At 38.0% G+C, this 15,884-nt stretch overlaps 1 protein-coding gene across 1 annotated transcript in view; it reads right to left on the minus strand.

Moving 5' to 3' along the window:
* The window catches only part of IKZF3 (IKAROS family zinc finger 3), a 54,006-nt gene extending 42,468 nt beyond the window's left edge, over positions 1-11,538 (minus strand). Inside the window, exons 1-3 of the mRNA XM_025169974.2 lie at positions 11,441-11,538; positions 5,723-5,776; positions 5,303-5,416 (exon numbers count right to left, since the gene is read on the minus strand). Of these exons, the coding sequence (XP_025025742.1) occupies positions 5,303-5,416; positions 5,723-5,776; positions 11,441-11,447 (175 nt within the window). The 5' untranslated portion in view covers positions 11,448-11,538. The remainder of the gene's footprint in view (positions 1-5,302; positions 5,417-5,722; positions 5,777-11,440) is intronic.
* Positions 11,539-15,884: the final 4,346 nt, after the last annotated feature.

Here is a 15,884-nt window from a genome sequence, read left to right on the forward strand (position 1 = left end):
TTGTATTTTTTAATTGTCCTGTTTTTGCCTTCTGTCCTGAGTTTACTGAATTTGTTTTTATTGCATTTTTAATATGTTGTTGTTTAAGGATTATGTTCCATTAGCAGTCCATAAAGACTGTAACAATTAAAGCAACATGCCTATTGTCAGTATATCAATATAATCCAACCATTGTTTTGTGCTATAGTTGACTACACATTATATTCCTTGCATAAAAAGTAACCACATGCAAATCAGTTCTGATGGTTGATATTCTGAATATTGCCCTAGAGACAGGCAGAGAAACTGGAAGAATGTGTGCCTTTTAATATTTTTGTAACATTTTGTATTTTGTTAAGATTAAAAATAAAGCTACCATTGCCTGTTTCCTAAGTAGGAAATTTAGGTAGCTAAATTGAGGAAAACTGGTCACAAAAGAAGAAGGGAGATAGGGTGTTGATGTTGATCCCAGTTTCTTGTCTGTTTGGAGAATTTGTAGAAATAAAAGCCTAACTTACAACTTGTCAGCTTGGGAAGGTAACATGTACAGTAGTCTGGCTTCTGTGGATGGTTCACATTGCTATAGCAGGAGAGCAGCCGTTTCTCCATGATTTCCTTTCCACCATTCCACTCTAACGCCCGCATTTCTGAGCCTTGTCATTCACCCATTCACATTACTGTTGTGGTAAATGGCTGGGATTGACACCCAGTGGGAAAAAAGAGCAGAGATATGGTTCTTATAGTTGCATGAAAGGGTACAACATAGGCCTCGTTTTGTTGGCTCTTCTTCTCTCAGTCCCCTGAAACACTGGGGCAGAAAGGGATTACTTTTGAACTTGTCTTGTTTTTCATTTAAATAACTCAGTTTTGGGGTGATGCCTCAATGAACTCAAACAGACGGTAAACACCTGGTGGAAATTTCACATGCTAAAAATAGCAACAAAACTTTCCGAATTCCCTATCAAGCATGAATGTAGAGTACAAATTGGTTTACCTCCAAGAAGAAAAAGAAAAGAAAAGAAAAGAAAAGAAAAGAAAAGAAAAGAAAAGAAAAGAAAAGAAAAAAGCCAGCCATTCTTATGAAACAAAGCCATGGAAAACTATTAAGATTTTTAAATACTGGAACTTGTGCTTCCATTGTAGAAGGCATCCAGGTATTTGAAGTAACTTTACCTCAGCGAGTATAAATGAATATTACATTGGTTGTTGTTGTTTTCCCATTCCAGATAAATTTGCCTCATAAGAAATCCCTGAACTTTGGAGAGGATTTGGGGATTGCAGAGCTCTAGGTCAGGCACTTAGTTTATCTTCGGGGCTGCCAAGGCCCATTGGGACCCATTTATGTGATGGGAGAAATCAAAACGAACTCAAATACGAACACTTTATAAACAAGGAGTAATGCTGAAGAACAAACTGTGCTTTCAAAAAATATGTGTCACTGAGTAATCTCTGATTAGGCTTATTTATTTATTTATATTTCAAATTTGTCACCGCCCACCTCACTACAGAGTGACTCTGGGCAGTTCACAGTGAACACAGAATAAATATTAATTAAAATAAAATATATATTAATTAATTAATTACTTAAAATACACTACAACAGCAAGATTCCTGTATAATACTTCCAAGAGGCTGATGTTAATTAGGTGTTAATAAACTCGGGGAGTGTCTTCAAGGCATCAGACACCCCCATAACTATATGGGGCATCGAGTTATGATTCAATGAAGCATAAGTAAATCATAACTGCATACAGATGGAGGTTTCAAAGGCTTCAAATCTATAATGGATTGTTGTAGAGCACATGGGGGCACAGCTTAATAACAGAGCATATCCTTTACTGAATAAAGTTTCAGTTTTAGTCTCCAGCATTTCCATGTATAAAACTCTCAAGAGACAAGATAGGAAAGTCTTCTGCTTGAGAGGCTGAAGATCTGAAGTCACTCAGCTAAGCAATAATAGGCTTGAGGGGCCAATATGAAGAGATTTCCTAAGCTGATATGCTTCATATTCTTTGAGCCTAAATAGTCTACATATACAAGCACAACTGTGCAAAATCATATAGAGATGCGCTCATATATATGATTTTTGCACCATTTTTGTTTATGTATGTGTGTTGCTCTCTGTATGTATCTTTGTATGCTATTTCTGGCTCTGTGTCTACGTACCCTCTTTCTTTCTTTTCCATATGCTTAAAAGTTAAACGTCTTTAGAGAGAAAGACTTGGCTTAAGAGTACAGTGAGGTTTGTGTTAAGTGTTATGTATACTGACAGCACAGGGGAAATGCAGGAACACTTCACATCCCTTGATTTCTTAGATGTAGAATTGTGCTTTATTAAAATAAGAGAGAAAGAGATTATAAAACTCTGACTGTGAGTTTCAAACCATGGCCACAATCAAAGGAAGGCCATGCCACTGTAACAAGTCAAGTTCCACGGTCTTTTTGTGGTTTTTAATCCTTTCTGTAATTGCTTGTTGAGTGAACCTCTGCAGAAAAACTTTAGCTGAGGTTGCTAGATCACCTTCCCCGCCCCACCTGCACCCCACTTTCTACCTCAGCAGGACGATGCACAAGATCTAATTTTCTGATTAAAAAAACACGGCATTTCCTTTCCTAGCGCAGCCACACGTCTTCTCAGGCAATGGTGGCTGGAACCTCAGCGACAAGCCTGAATGTATTTTTGGCTGATTTTCCCACCTCCTTTGCTCCTCTTTCCTGCCCATAAAACACCACCATCACCACACCAGTCAGCTTAAAAGCCCAAAGTAGGAACACTCACATTGCACTTATTTTTCCATTTCTGCATACACAAAATCTATGATTTCAAACCCCCATGTAGAAAAGGCAAGTCTTTAAAGAAGTTGTTTGAAACTTCAGTAGAATAGGCAGTATTTTTACCTTTTTGAATGAAGGCACAAAAGCTGTCTTCTTTTTTCTCTGTATGATAGTAAGCAACTTCTGTGCCCTTTGTTGATCATCTCCATCCCATAGCTTTCTCTATCTGTCCTTTTTTTAAAAAAACAATTTCAGATGCCCAGGCCTCTTGCATTTTATCACCACACTTCCTTCAAAAGTCTGTGGAAGCCCTATGTAATGTCCAATGATGCTTGAGAAACTCATTGACCCAAACCTGGATATGGTTTCAAAGTCATTCAGTGCCAGGGAAACAAGTCCTGCTGTACTGTTGGAGAAAGAAATATATTTCTATGCACAGGCAAGATACCCCTATGCGTGTCTTATTTACGGGAGTGGAGTCCACACAAAGATGGAGTTATGCTCATTTCTTTTCCAGGCAGTAGATACAAGATGCTGTCTTATTTGCCAGCAGAGAACAAACATTGTCTATTTATATGAGCGGGTGTTAAGATGAGGAGGATTTGCACACAAGATTCTCACTTGTACTTCTGTGCAAAAGGATTAGGACTTCTGACTGTAGTATGATCATGTGAAAACTGAACAGGAACTGTGCATATAGGAAGTTCATTTGCTTGAAGGATGCATGGAAGATGGAACCAAACCTCTTACTGCAGGAAGGGTGGACAGCACTTTTCTAAGGACAGCATTTCATCAGAGGTATATTATTGGATGGGCAGCATGCTAGAAATGGCCTTGTTGGAAGCCTATACTGGACAGTGCCAATAATAGCCATGGTCAATCCTTTTTTCTCTGTTTTTCCTTTTCATTCCTCACAGTATGTCCTGCTGAGGGAGTTACGGATGACTCTGGCCAAAATTCTTAATTTTGAATTGATGGCACAGAATTAAGCTTAGGCCAACTGCTTGTTACAGGAATGGCTATGAAAGTCAGTGGGATGGATGTGATGTGAAAATGTGGCAGAGATTATATATTTTTGCTACTCTTCCTAGACTCTGGAATATGAAGTTTGGCTGGCCAGGACACAAAGGACAGATGGGAAGGGAAGTTGGATTTTGGGATTTCCAGAATCAGTTTTGATTGAAGTGGCTTATAAGTCTTATAAAATAAATAAGGTTGGATTGGGGAAAAGACCACTGTAGGGGCAAGTAGAAAAATACATGCTAGGCAAGACAAAAACGGGGTTTGGTAGTTTGTGCTTTGACATGTTGTGGGAACCCAGGCATTGCCTTTGAATGTTATATAAACCAGGCTACATTTTAAGCCACAATACATTTTGTATGTTTGGCTGCATGTTATACAAACACACAACAGCCAGTGTTGAACAGAGGAATGTGGGAGTGACTTAAAAACCTTCAGAATGGGGGAGGAAGAAATTTCCAGTAGCAGCCAGGAATTTGTCCTTCTCTAGGAAAGAAGCATAAAAAACAGTGGCTTTGCCACAAACAAGGTAAGTTCAGAACTGGCTGTCTTTTTTTCTCCATGTGAGTAGGGCATTTCTGTTCACTGTGAAGTGTGCAAATTAGAACATATTAAACACATGGATTGGTCCTTATTCTTCATGCCTTTTTTTTTTTTAACTTTTTGGCTTAAACTTTGCAGTCTCTGCAGTGCATAAAGAGGAAGTTCATGGCCTTCTCCTTTTTATCTCCCTTGTTGCTTATCACTTCTCTTGGTGTGTAGACAGTTATTCTTCTGCTAACTCCATAGATATAAGAGATAAAGGCAACATTTCTGAACTAAATTATGTTGGTGAAAGAAATTAGTTGGCTTGCACTCGGAATTCTCCCAACATGCAACTTTTCTGCATGGAGAGGGCTTTTTCTCTGTTAGTATTCAATCATACTATTTTGCTATCACTACCCATTACAATCTAAAGCTGCAGCTTATGGCAATTTTGCAAGAATGAGCTAGATTGTAACCCGTAAGTTAGATTTGACCATCTTCTGTTTTTGCCACCCACATTCTTTCTATTTCCCACCAACTAGTGTTTGTCTTGTCTTCATAGGTCTGTCACTCCACAGTATCTTCTCAGCTCCCACCCCCACCCCCCAAACTTTCTCCTATATGTCTAAAAGCCCAGCAGACCCATTCAGGGTATGGAAGACATTGCTGTGTTGATGTCTCCACGAGTGATCCAATAGAACAATATCTCTCAAACAATAGAACTCTGAACCGGCACTGCTTAAGTCTACAACATTGCTCCCATTTCTATCACCTAAATGGCTGGGAAGGAAATAATCAACACCAACTCAAAATGAGAAAAAGAGAAAGAAAGGAAGGAAATAGCTCTTCTATTGCAGTGCCTGATAAAATCAAGGGCACTTTTTCAAATCACATGGAAGGTCTTTGATTTGTTGATTCAATTTATTTAATTAAAAAAGATACTTTTCTGTGCCATATTCTGTTTACTAAATTATTAATTTTAATTGTACAACTTCCACTTTACCTTCTCTCCCTCTTCCATTAGTCAAATTATATTCTTTTGCATCTTCACTGTTGTCCATGTTTTCCATTTCATGGGAAGTGTTAGAATTGCCATCAGTCAAAATATCCTGAAAATCTGGTACAATTTTAATGGGGAAAAAAAAAAAGAATGATGAGGAAGATGATGAATCACTGAAGCAGGAATTTTAATGCGGTTTAAGACATTTAGGCCATTCTTTAGGCACTGGGTGCTTTGGGTAAAGGATAATATAGCATAGGCTTGGTATTAAGAAAACAAGTAAGTTTGTTAAATTTTATATTATAAAAGCCTCCCACAGGGAAGATTGTTGCTGGTCTGTACCATTTCCCAAAAGAACCCCTTCACAGGTAGGTAAGAAGCTCTTTTAAGGAAGGAAATATAAGGGCTTAATGGCCCGGTTACCTGCACGTTCCGTCTGTTCCTGACAACGGCTGAGGTCCAGGCCAGCTGGAGAATCTAGAACAGGCCAAAACAAAGAAAGAATTCAGCCTATGTAAGCTCTGTGCTGGATCATTTATGTAACACAAGTGGGTAGGGATTAAATGGGCTCAGAACTATATTCTTATTTTGAAAACTATAGCTCTGAAGGAAATCTATCCACAGTGAAGTCTTGTAACACCTGCAGTGGAATTCATATAATAACTGAGGATATTTGGCATTCCAGTCTTCCGGTGCAAAGAAAATATCAGAATAGAACAAGCAAACTCACTCCTACAGTAATGCCTGTAATTTCTAGGCAGATTGTGATGCAAAGTTTAATGAATGTCTCTGCAGGCTGAGCCTAGTGGAGATTTGCACATTTATTGGATGGTCATGGCTACGTTGTGACTTTTTGACCTTCTCTGTGGATGCCCCTGATATTTACCTAGGATAGGATTGGACACCCCATACCCTCCGGCCACATGTGCACCTCTCAGTACCTGAGATCGTGCCATCAAACTTTCATGGCAAAATACTCAATTGCCACTTTTTTCCTTTTGAGCAAAAAAGGTAGGAAGGGAAATGAAAGACCTCTGAGTGGTGCACCATTTCCATTCCAACCCTAAATCCCCCTCCCCCTCCAGGCATGAAAAAGGAGGCTTTTACCGCATCCAGAGCAAACCAACCACTCAACCATTTCCCACCCGTGACACAGGGCAATAGCTAAAAAAGAACTGCTACATGAAAAATTTATTTATAATTGGCCACAGCTGGGATGTTGATGATGACGATGAGCATCATCATCATCTTCTTCTTCTTCTTCTTCTTCTTCTTCTTCTTCTTCTTCTTCTTCTTCTTCTTCTTCTTCTTCTTCTTCTTCTTCTTCTTCTTCTTCTTCTTCTATCCTCTGCAGAGGAAAATCAGTAACATGGCCTGATATTTTTATAGGCTCTTTTGCCTGCATTGCTGGTCTCTTCATCACCAAACTGATCATCTACAAAGCGATCTACAACTGCCTTTGAGGAGAATTAATCAAATTTTCCTCTCTTAAAGGTGATACTATAGCCTCCCTTTTTAATTTAGCTTCTTCCTTTCTCTCCACTTTTTATCTCTTTATCAAAGAATCTGAAATCTTAAAAACTTGCTCCTGGCTGTTACATAACTGCAAAACTTAGCTCACTTGAAGCAGCAGGAAAGTGTTAACCGCTTCCCTCGCTTTACCACTAAGGTTTATGGAACATACACGGGGCCTCTGCAACTTCTAAGTATACAGACTTTGATAACTGAAGACCTTTCCAAACCACCATCAACACACTGTTTTTCTTCCTCTGAATACCAAGTACTTTTGTAGGGGTCTAGAATTAAGAACACATATCAACACGAAATGGACTTGGAGTAAAGGGAATTGACTAACTGATAAGACAACTCTCTAACCCAGTTTCTTCCCCCACCCTTCTTTACCACTTGCTAGAAAAATTAACTCTAATTTAATTTGTAGCAAATAGTTCTTCCTGATTCCATATTATTTCCTCAACTTGTATTTCACCAGGTATCATTAAAAAAAAAACAAAAAACTAATACTATGGGGTAGGGGAAAAAAATCAGTGGGATACCACTTTCTTCCTCTCCACATCACTTCAATCAAAGAGGATAGAAGTGTATACTAGCACGCAGACCTATTTGCCAAATAAGAGGAAAGCATTGGGGAAATTCATCATATACAATGTTTAAGCCTGGAAGGTCAAGTAAGGCCAACCAGAACTTGAGCTATATTCCAGGAGTTGATGACTGCTCATCTCTCTTAATCAACTGATGCTTTTTCATGTGTAAGCCATGGATAGATTATCACCCTATGGAGCCTTATTTGAGTGAGAAATCCAGAGAAATTCTCTGCTGAAGCACTATTGAATGTGAATGTCAGCAGCATAAAAACAAAGATAGGGAATATCTCTAAACATGTACTGGTTTTTTTTTTTCCCCTCTCAGAATTATAGGACTGTATTGAGGCTCTCTCATCTCCTGGGGAGAATATTGGGTTTCAAAATGTACTCTTTCAAGGAAAACTTGAATCCTTTTGAAATTAGGCACAGCAACTTCTTATTTTCCTTTTCCTTTTAATCTTTGGGAGAATTAAGCTAAATATAATCATACACACAGAGTTTAGGAGCATGGTAATTTCACAAAAAGAACATCCATTGTTATCTGTCAAAATATTACACACCATTCATCTTTTCATATTTAACATTCATGCAAAATATTCATATATGTTCTTCCCCACGAATTTTGTTTGAGAGGATCTCCTCCCCAAATTGCACATTCCTGCAGAATAAATAAACAACAGCAGGTTCCACCATCTGCCCTGCAGTGTTTTCTGAAGGAAGAAGTGCTAGTAAATTGACCACAACCGCCTTCTTTTTTAAAAAGTAAAGGGGAAAAAAAAGCCTAATAATGTCTGATATCAGAAATGAAACTGATTGTACCTATTATAGAACAGATGCAGCTTAAACCCTTGCAGCAAACTGGGTTATCTGGATAAGTAGTTGTTGGGGGAGGGTTGTAATAGAAGAGAAAGGAAAAACTGGCCTGCATTTTAGGTCAATGCTTTTTGGATGTGTGTACCCAAGGATCAGTGTGCATTGTTCCTCCATCCCACTTGCTTTTGAGATTTAAATTATAGGGACTTGCAGAGAGAGGCTAAAAGGAATGCTGAAAATTGTCAGCTTTAGCAACTTTCACTTACAGAGTTTTTAAATAGGGACTGGTGACCTCAAACTTTCCCTGGGGGGGAAAAATGGAGGGGAGAGAGAGATGATCTGCAGGGACAGATCATAGTAAAAATTATCACCAGTAAGAAAAAAATAGTTGGAAGAACTTGCCCAAGAAATAAGCAAGCTAAAAGACAACTTTTAGGGTTTTTACTGTTAATGTCTGCTAATAGCTGATATTAAGAAAAATCACTTAGTCCTAAGCCTTCACATTTGTAGGCTGTGCAAGAAAAAGGTCATATTTTAATGATACCTAATTCATCTAAGTGTCCACAGAATGCCTGCATTCACCAATAAAATCCTTAATGTGTACCCTTCCTGCAGCCCCAAACAAATCATTAGGCTTTTTGATGTCTACTAAGTCTTTTTTTGCGGGGGGGTACACCTTTAAGACCATAGTAACAACCTGGGACAGACCTTCAAAAAGTACCGATCAGCTTTAGGTACAAAACAGATGACGGCCAAATCTTCCAGTCATAAACCTCTGGATATCCTTGGGCTGCTAATGCCAAGAACCCTGCCAGAGAAAGCCTGATACAGAATTTCATCTCTGTCCAGTGACAAGTTGCATGATGGCACATCAAGCACATTGATTGTTTAGGAAATGCAATCTCTGAAGAATAACTAAAAGTCCAGTCAGTATTTCAAATGAAGAAGTGACAGATCTTACGCTTGACCCTTCCCCAACCTGCAGAAGCCAAATAGGCACTCTGAGAATTGCATAGAACAAACATATGCAGGATGACCCTGTCATTCATAGGGAGAACAAAGCAACTAGGGCTGGGGAACCAAAAGCAATGAGGAGATGGAATTTGGAAAGCCACCAGTGAGGAAATCATTAAGTGCCTCTCCTTGTTCATGCCACCGTTCCCAGCTTCTTCTATAAAAAAAAAAAAAAAATCTCCTTTTCTATTTGGAATGGAGTACCAGTTTATGTTTTTGTTATTCATATTTCTATGGTAGAATACTTCCATTGCTCATAGCTTCAGGATTTCAGTTTCTCATTTCTCAGGATAACAAAAATGGACCTAATCTTGTAACAAAGAAATGGGGAAGAGCTTGATAGAAAGGCTTAGAAGCTTATAAAAATAACTTTGACCCCCTTTTCCCCAAAGCATTATATTTTAAAATATATATCACTATCTAACAATAGGTCCAAAGGTTGTATGAGGGGCTCATACATCTTTTTTTCAAAACTTTTTCTCTTTTTTCTCTTCTTTCTTTTGAAGCAAAGAAATCTGAGTCTTTGCATTCATATTTTGACTGTAGCCTATTTTCTTGCCCTGCAGTGATTATCTGATTTTTTTGCTAGTCTGAAACATAATGGGTTGGGACATGGCCATGAAGCAACATTAAAAATCTTGGGCCAAGTGTTTGAGTAAACCTAAATCTTCAGGTTTCAGAAAAAGAAGAAAAAACCCATGCTGGACTAAATAAAATTGAAGGAATGCAACTTGAAAAGAAATTATTTTGCTTCTGACATTAGGGAAAAAATCAAAGACAGCTGTCTTGTTTTTACTATGTTGATGCCTGAAAGTAGATTTTAGACTGAATGCAATCTGAAAGAACAGTGTAGTGGTGTTCTCCATTTATAAATAGCAAACATATCAAATCCTACTGTTCAGTTCACAAGTTTGCATATTCCTCTCTCAAATGGAGTACATAAACATAAAAGGTATACCTGTTTTGGTGTGTTAAGGCTGCAAACACATTAGATGCAAAGACTTTATCAAGGTATAGCACACTTAAAGAAGTGTTCTGGCACCATTGCTGCTAGAACCGAATCATTTTGACTGAGAGGAATTTCCCACTGATTTCAAAGACACTTTCTTCTAAGTAAGCAAATGAAATTTCACTTGTGTGACAGATTCATTTTTTAGAGCACAAATCCACTTGACAGATGGGATCACTTAATATCACTTATGGGATTACAGTGAAGAGTTCAACCTATTATACTGGACAAAGAACTTTGGAAATTCAGAATCTACCTATTTGTTTTTTCTCTGGAATCCAAAACTCTTAACAGTAACAGGTAACATTTTATGACAGGTAACTGCCATGCCAATTATCTTGGCCTGCAGCAATATTTTAAGATGCCAGATTAACAAGTTTGAAAGATGCAATATTTTTACAATGTTGCATCTGAAAGGATACCCTGGTATAACAGATAAACAGAGAAATAGGAATTGTAACTGCGCAAGCAGCCAGATCCTATTCAATATATGCTTACTTGTGGAAGGAGATTTTACTGATTTTGAGTTTAACTTATAAAGCAATTTTAGCTTGCTCTATAAATGAAACGTCAAAATTCCTTCTTAAAGTGTTTACCTATTACAAATATTTTCTTTGAAAGTAATTCCTAATTTATAGCCAACAAACAACATATATTGCAAATGTATAACTCATGTTTTGAATAGCTATGAGAGCTAAGAAAAAAGTAAACTTTCTTTTCTAGCTTTTAAAGAGATGTTTTAGAATGTTCTTTGTGAGTTTAGAAATACAGCCGGGGGGGCAGGGGGGTCTCTCAGTAATATCTTTGTAAACCTCATCATTCTGCAGGAAATACATTGGTGGGTTCAAGATTATTTAAGAAAAATAAAACCATTGGAAAATCCTAATAACAGAGACACAGGAGGGAAAAAAAGCTAAGTAAATTGAAAAAAGCTAGGCAAAGTAATGAAATTTCTCTCATTCCGACAGAATGTTGGCACTATTTTTCCTCCAAGGTGTTTTTGGCATTCAATATTGCCGTATACAACCTGGTGGACTTAGAATCTTAGAGAGGCTGGTGCTTAAGTGGGTGGTGAAAAGGAAATTAATATTAAAGCAAAAGTACCCTTTAGAAATGGGAACTCAGATTACTATGTTCGCTGAAAAATAAAAGCAACTGAGTTTTGCTAAAATAAAACCAGCAGAATTCCAGTAAATCTCTCACCTTCCATCTTGTTTGGCAGCAGCACCTAATCAGAAAGCTTCTCTTCTGGGTTCAAGTATTCCTCTGAACTTCAGAAAGAAAGGAAGATTCCCAACTAGGCAGGTTTCAGATTCAAAAAGGAGCTGGCTTGCATTGCAATAATGAGATGACAAGGACAGGAAATGGTTAGAAGTTGCATAGGAACCGAGCGCCCTCAAGCGGTGGGGAAGGTGGCCCAGTGGGTGCAAATCATATTCCCAAACCCCAGTACTTATAGAATTGTTATTATTCATTCCAGGCTAGAAACCCATCATAGTTTCCCAAACTACTGTTAAAGGAAAACATCGTTCTTCTACCCCTGAGGGCACTTTTTTCACTAAACTTAAAAAAAAAAAAGGGGGATGTTGAATCTGTTAGGGACTTGATTCAGTCAGGAAACACTACCTCCCAATCAGGAAGTCCTCTGTATTTGTCAGAGGGAATAGGAAAGGTTCTGTCTGTCTGTCTTAGGATCTGGTAACGAAAAGAGCAAGGTTCCTCAAGTTGTTATTCATCTTAGGGTTGCCACAGGTTTTTGCTATTTTAAACCTAACCATTGCAAAGTGAGGCCTGTTTTCTCAGAAGCAAATTCCACTTTATAGCTACCTTGCCTACAGGTCTGCTATCCAATATTCATCACCATTCTCTGCTCCCAACAATCTCTGGTTCTGGCGACAGTTCCACCTTGCCAACGGGGAGGACCAGCCCTAAGGAGGCACATGCCCCTACCATGAAGCCCTGGTTGGACCTACTGAGTCCCGCAGTCAACTGAGGGAATTAGAAGCTATCTGTTCTTCTCCTGAAAACTGCACAGTGCATGGGACCCTTGGCGGTAGACAGCCAGGCAGTCAGGCCACCAGAACTGAAGTTGACAAGTCCACAAAGAATCCCAAGGTTCTCTGGAACCTAGGTGAAAACCAGTAAGGGAGAAAGGTAGCCATGGTTACAGTTGGTTGACAGTTGGAATGCCATGTGGGTGAGGAAGGGGACCTCCCACTCTTTTTCTCTTCTGTATGGACAGAAGGCTGCCTAGGCCTGAGTAGGAGGGAAGGATGGGCTCTCTCTTGCACCATGCAAGGTGGCAACACTTGGTTAACCCTTTCTCTCTGCATTGCCCTGCACCTTCTCTTCCCTGCAAGGCTTGTGCTGAATGCTTTCATGGCCCCAGAGCAAGGTATGTGGCATCTTATAAATTGTGTGCATAGGGCACTGGTGGATAGCTTCTAAGGGACTGAGTATCACTCTATCTCTTGATTCTCTAAAGGGCTGCAGAAGACCTCTATATTCCTCTAAAAATGTTCATGGCACCAGAAGGAACATGGCTGAGTTTCTGGAGGGGGTGGTGGTCCATTTTTCCCCAACAGCAGAGGGCAAGTCACTACTGTTCCCACTTTTTTATTTATTCTTTTTTATTGCTTTTAAAATAATAACAGAAAAAGAAAAAAGAAACAAAACACAAAGATAACGATTATGCACATACATACATTCTCAAAAAAATCTACACATAAAAAGTACTTTAACTAGTGAAAAAATGCAACAGAAAAAAGAAAACAAAAAAGAAACAAAGTATAATATATCATTATAACAATTAACAGTTATAATTCTATATATACTTGCCTAATGTAAATATTATTCAAATACATATATATTAAGTTCTGATACATTCTTTTTGTATTGAATGATATTAAGTACTATCACTTTTTGTATTGAATGATATTAAGTACTATCATTCTTTTTTAACCTACTGTATTATGTATAAATGAGTCCTATAGTTCATTATACTTGCCCATACAAAGTCTACATCCATAGGCAATCTGCTTGTAAGTGGCAGCGCAATCAGGTCTTCAATCCATTGAATAAATGGGGCATACATTTATTTTTCCAATGCTGCAGTATCAGTCTTTTGGCCACAGTAAGGGCACAGAGAATCCATTTATGATGTCTAGTTGTCAAGTTTCATGTACTAGGCATGTAGTTCAAGAGAATATTATCCTCTGAAAATTTTAGCTTTTGTCACACAGTCATATTTATATAGTCCACTACTTTCTCCCAGAACTTAGTAAGTATAGGACATTATAAAAACATGTGTTTTAGAGAAGCATTATCCTTATTACATCTCCAGCAAAATGCTGCCTTGGTCCTTTTCTATACAAATGTAATGGAGTCCAATAAATTCTAAATATTATTTTTTGTTGTATAAGTCATAATTTGAGGTCCATTGACACTCTTACTATAGAAGTTAAAACACTCTCCCATTGTCTAGGCAATATAGGAACCTCTAATTCTTTGTTCCACTCATTTCTTAGAATCTGCATATCAAATTGATGTATTCATAACAAGTATCTATAAAAACTAATGGTAGGCTTTTAGTTTTAAAGGATTTAACAAGTTGTTCTAGTATCTTAGATGTCTCAGATGCTGAAAATGCTACTGGTCCAAACAATGTTCTTAACAAATGTTGTAGCTGTAAACATTGCCATTGGGTAACATCTGATAGATGATATTTATCTCTTAACACAACGTATGTTCATCATCTATCAGTTGATCCAAAGTCAATATTCCCCACTTCCATCCAGTTTTTCCATATCACCATCTTTTTCCCAATTTTTAAAGTTGGATTTACTGTTCCCACTTTTTTTTTTTTAATCCGTTCAATCGTATCCAATTCTCGGAGACTACCTGGACAAGTCCCTGCAGTTTTATTGGCAAGGTTTTTCAGAAGTGGTTTGCCCTTGCTCCTTCCTAGGGCTGAGAGAGAGTGACTGGCCCAAGGCCACCCAGCCAGCTTTGAGCCTAGGCAGGACTAGAACTCACAGTCTGCCAGTTTCTAGCCTGATGCCTTAACCACTACACCAAACTGGCTCTCTATTTTACTTTATAACTCTATATAACTTTGTCTAAAGTTCCCACTTTAAACAATCCCAAAAAGCAACAGATCAATTTGCACAGTGAAAAATGATCCAAAATGCTATAGATTCAGTAGGTCGTGTATCCATTTCAGGACAGTATTTAATTCTAAAAACAAAGGTGCTGAATTTTAAGGTGATCTGAAAGCTGCAGCCCCATAACCTAGAAGACATTTTCTTTGGCCACCAGTATACTGTGTATAAGTATGTACTATGTTACTTATCTCATGTTTATGCTCAGAAGTTTCCTTCCTTCCTTCCTTCCTTCCTTCCTTCCTTCCTTCCTTCCTTCCTTCCTTCCTTCCTTCCTTCCTTCCTTCCTTCCTTCCTTCCTTCCTTCCTTCCTTCCTTCCTATTTTCCTCCCTCTCCTCTTTCTATTATTCCTTTCTTTGTTTTGTGATTGGAAACAAGGTCCTAGGTCAAAATAACTTCTGTCTCCAACCTAGTCAATTTCAAGTTGAGAGAAAACATGTCCTTAAAGTCTCTTAAAGTAGTATCCTTGATTAGAACCTGATTTTTAATGTACTGTGTTTATTTTTGTGCCAATTCTCTGGACTACCCCCAGCCTCAGAAATAAATTATGCACCATCTGTTACAGTTTTATTTGTCTCGCCATTTGTGAATTTACAAATGTGCTTTTGTATACATTTACAGCCCATGATTAGGATTCCATTTTTTGAAGTTTGTTTTATTTTAATGTTTTTTTATATATAGTTTATTGTTGTATATTTCCTGGATACATTGTACAGGACAGGTGTGTGTGAGTGTATGAGGGGAAGAATTCCTTATGGCACCTCTATTTGTTTGGTATTTATACCTCTCTAATAATTTATCCTGATCAACAGTTTCTCTGCTTAAATTCAACATCTGGAATAAATAGAGCAATCTGAGAAAGCAATGCAAAAGATTGAAGATTAGGTCTTTATTTCCCTGAACTACATTCAGTTCTCTTTACTTTTCAGGTAAATTTTGCTTTAGGAAACATGGAGCCTTCTCCTTGGAGGCATAAGTTTCTCAGTTAAAAGATTTCTCAGTATTTACACTTCTATGGAAAAGAATTAGCTCCCCAATGTTAAGTCTTTGTCCCAACCTGTAACTGCTTGGTGTATAATATTTGCTTCCTCAACTTGAGTAGAGCAACAGTGAGACACAAATGGCCTGTGCAATGCCCCTTACGAATTTTCAGCCTAGAATGATCTGTAACATCCAAGGGTCTTGTGGGAAAGGAATTCTTAACACAAATGTTCAACCATTCTGTGAAAATGGAATGTTTTGAAGGTACTATGCTAGAGTTCATCACATTAATTTGCACGTGAACTCCCACGAGCTGATCTGTGAGTCCTAGATCTCACCTTCAAAATACGCTACCTAGGAGCCAAAAGCGTCAAAGGATATTTTCTTTTTTCACAACTGAGTCATCTAAGAGCTAGATTTAAAGTTTAATACTTTAAATACTAATTTGTCCACCAAAGAAAAAGACCCTGAAGGTTTAGCCATGCTGACTATGGATTAGTAATCA

Source organism: Python bivittatus, unplaced genomic scaffold, assembly GCF_059951505.1.
Source record: "Python bivittatus isolate LINGU-HERP-01145 unplaced genomic scaffold, Pbiv_v1 ctg000410_np1212, whole genome shotgun sequence".
Classification (NCBI taxonomy): Eukaryota; Metazoa; Chordata; class Lepidosauria; order Squamata; family Pythonidae; genus Python; species Python bivittatus.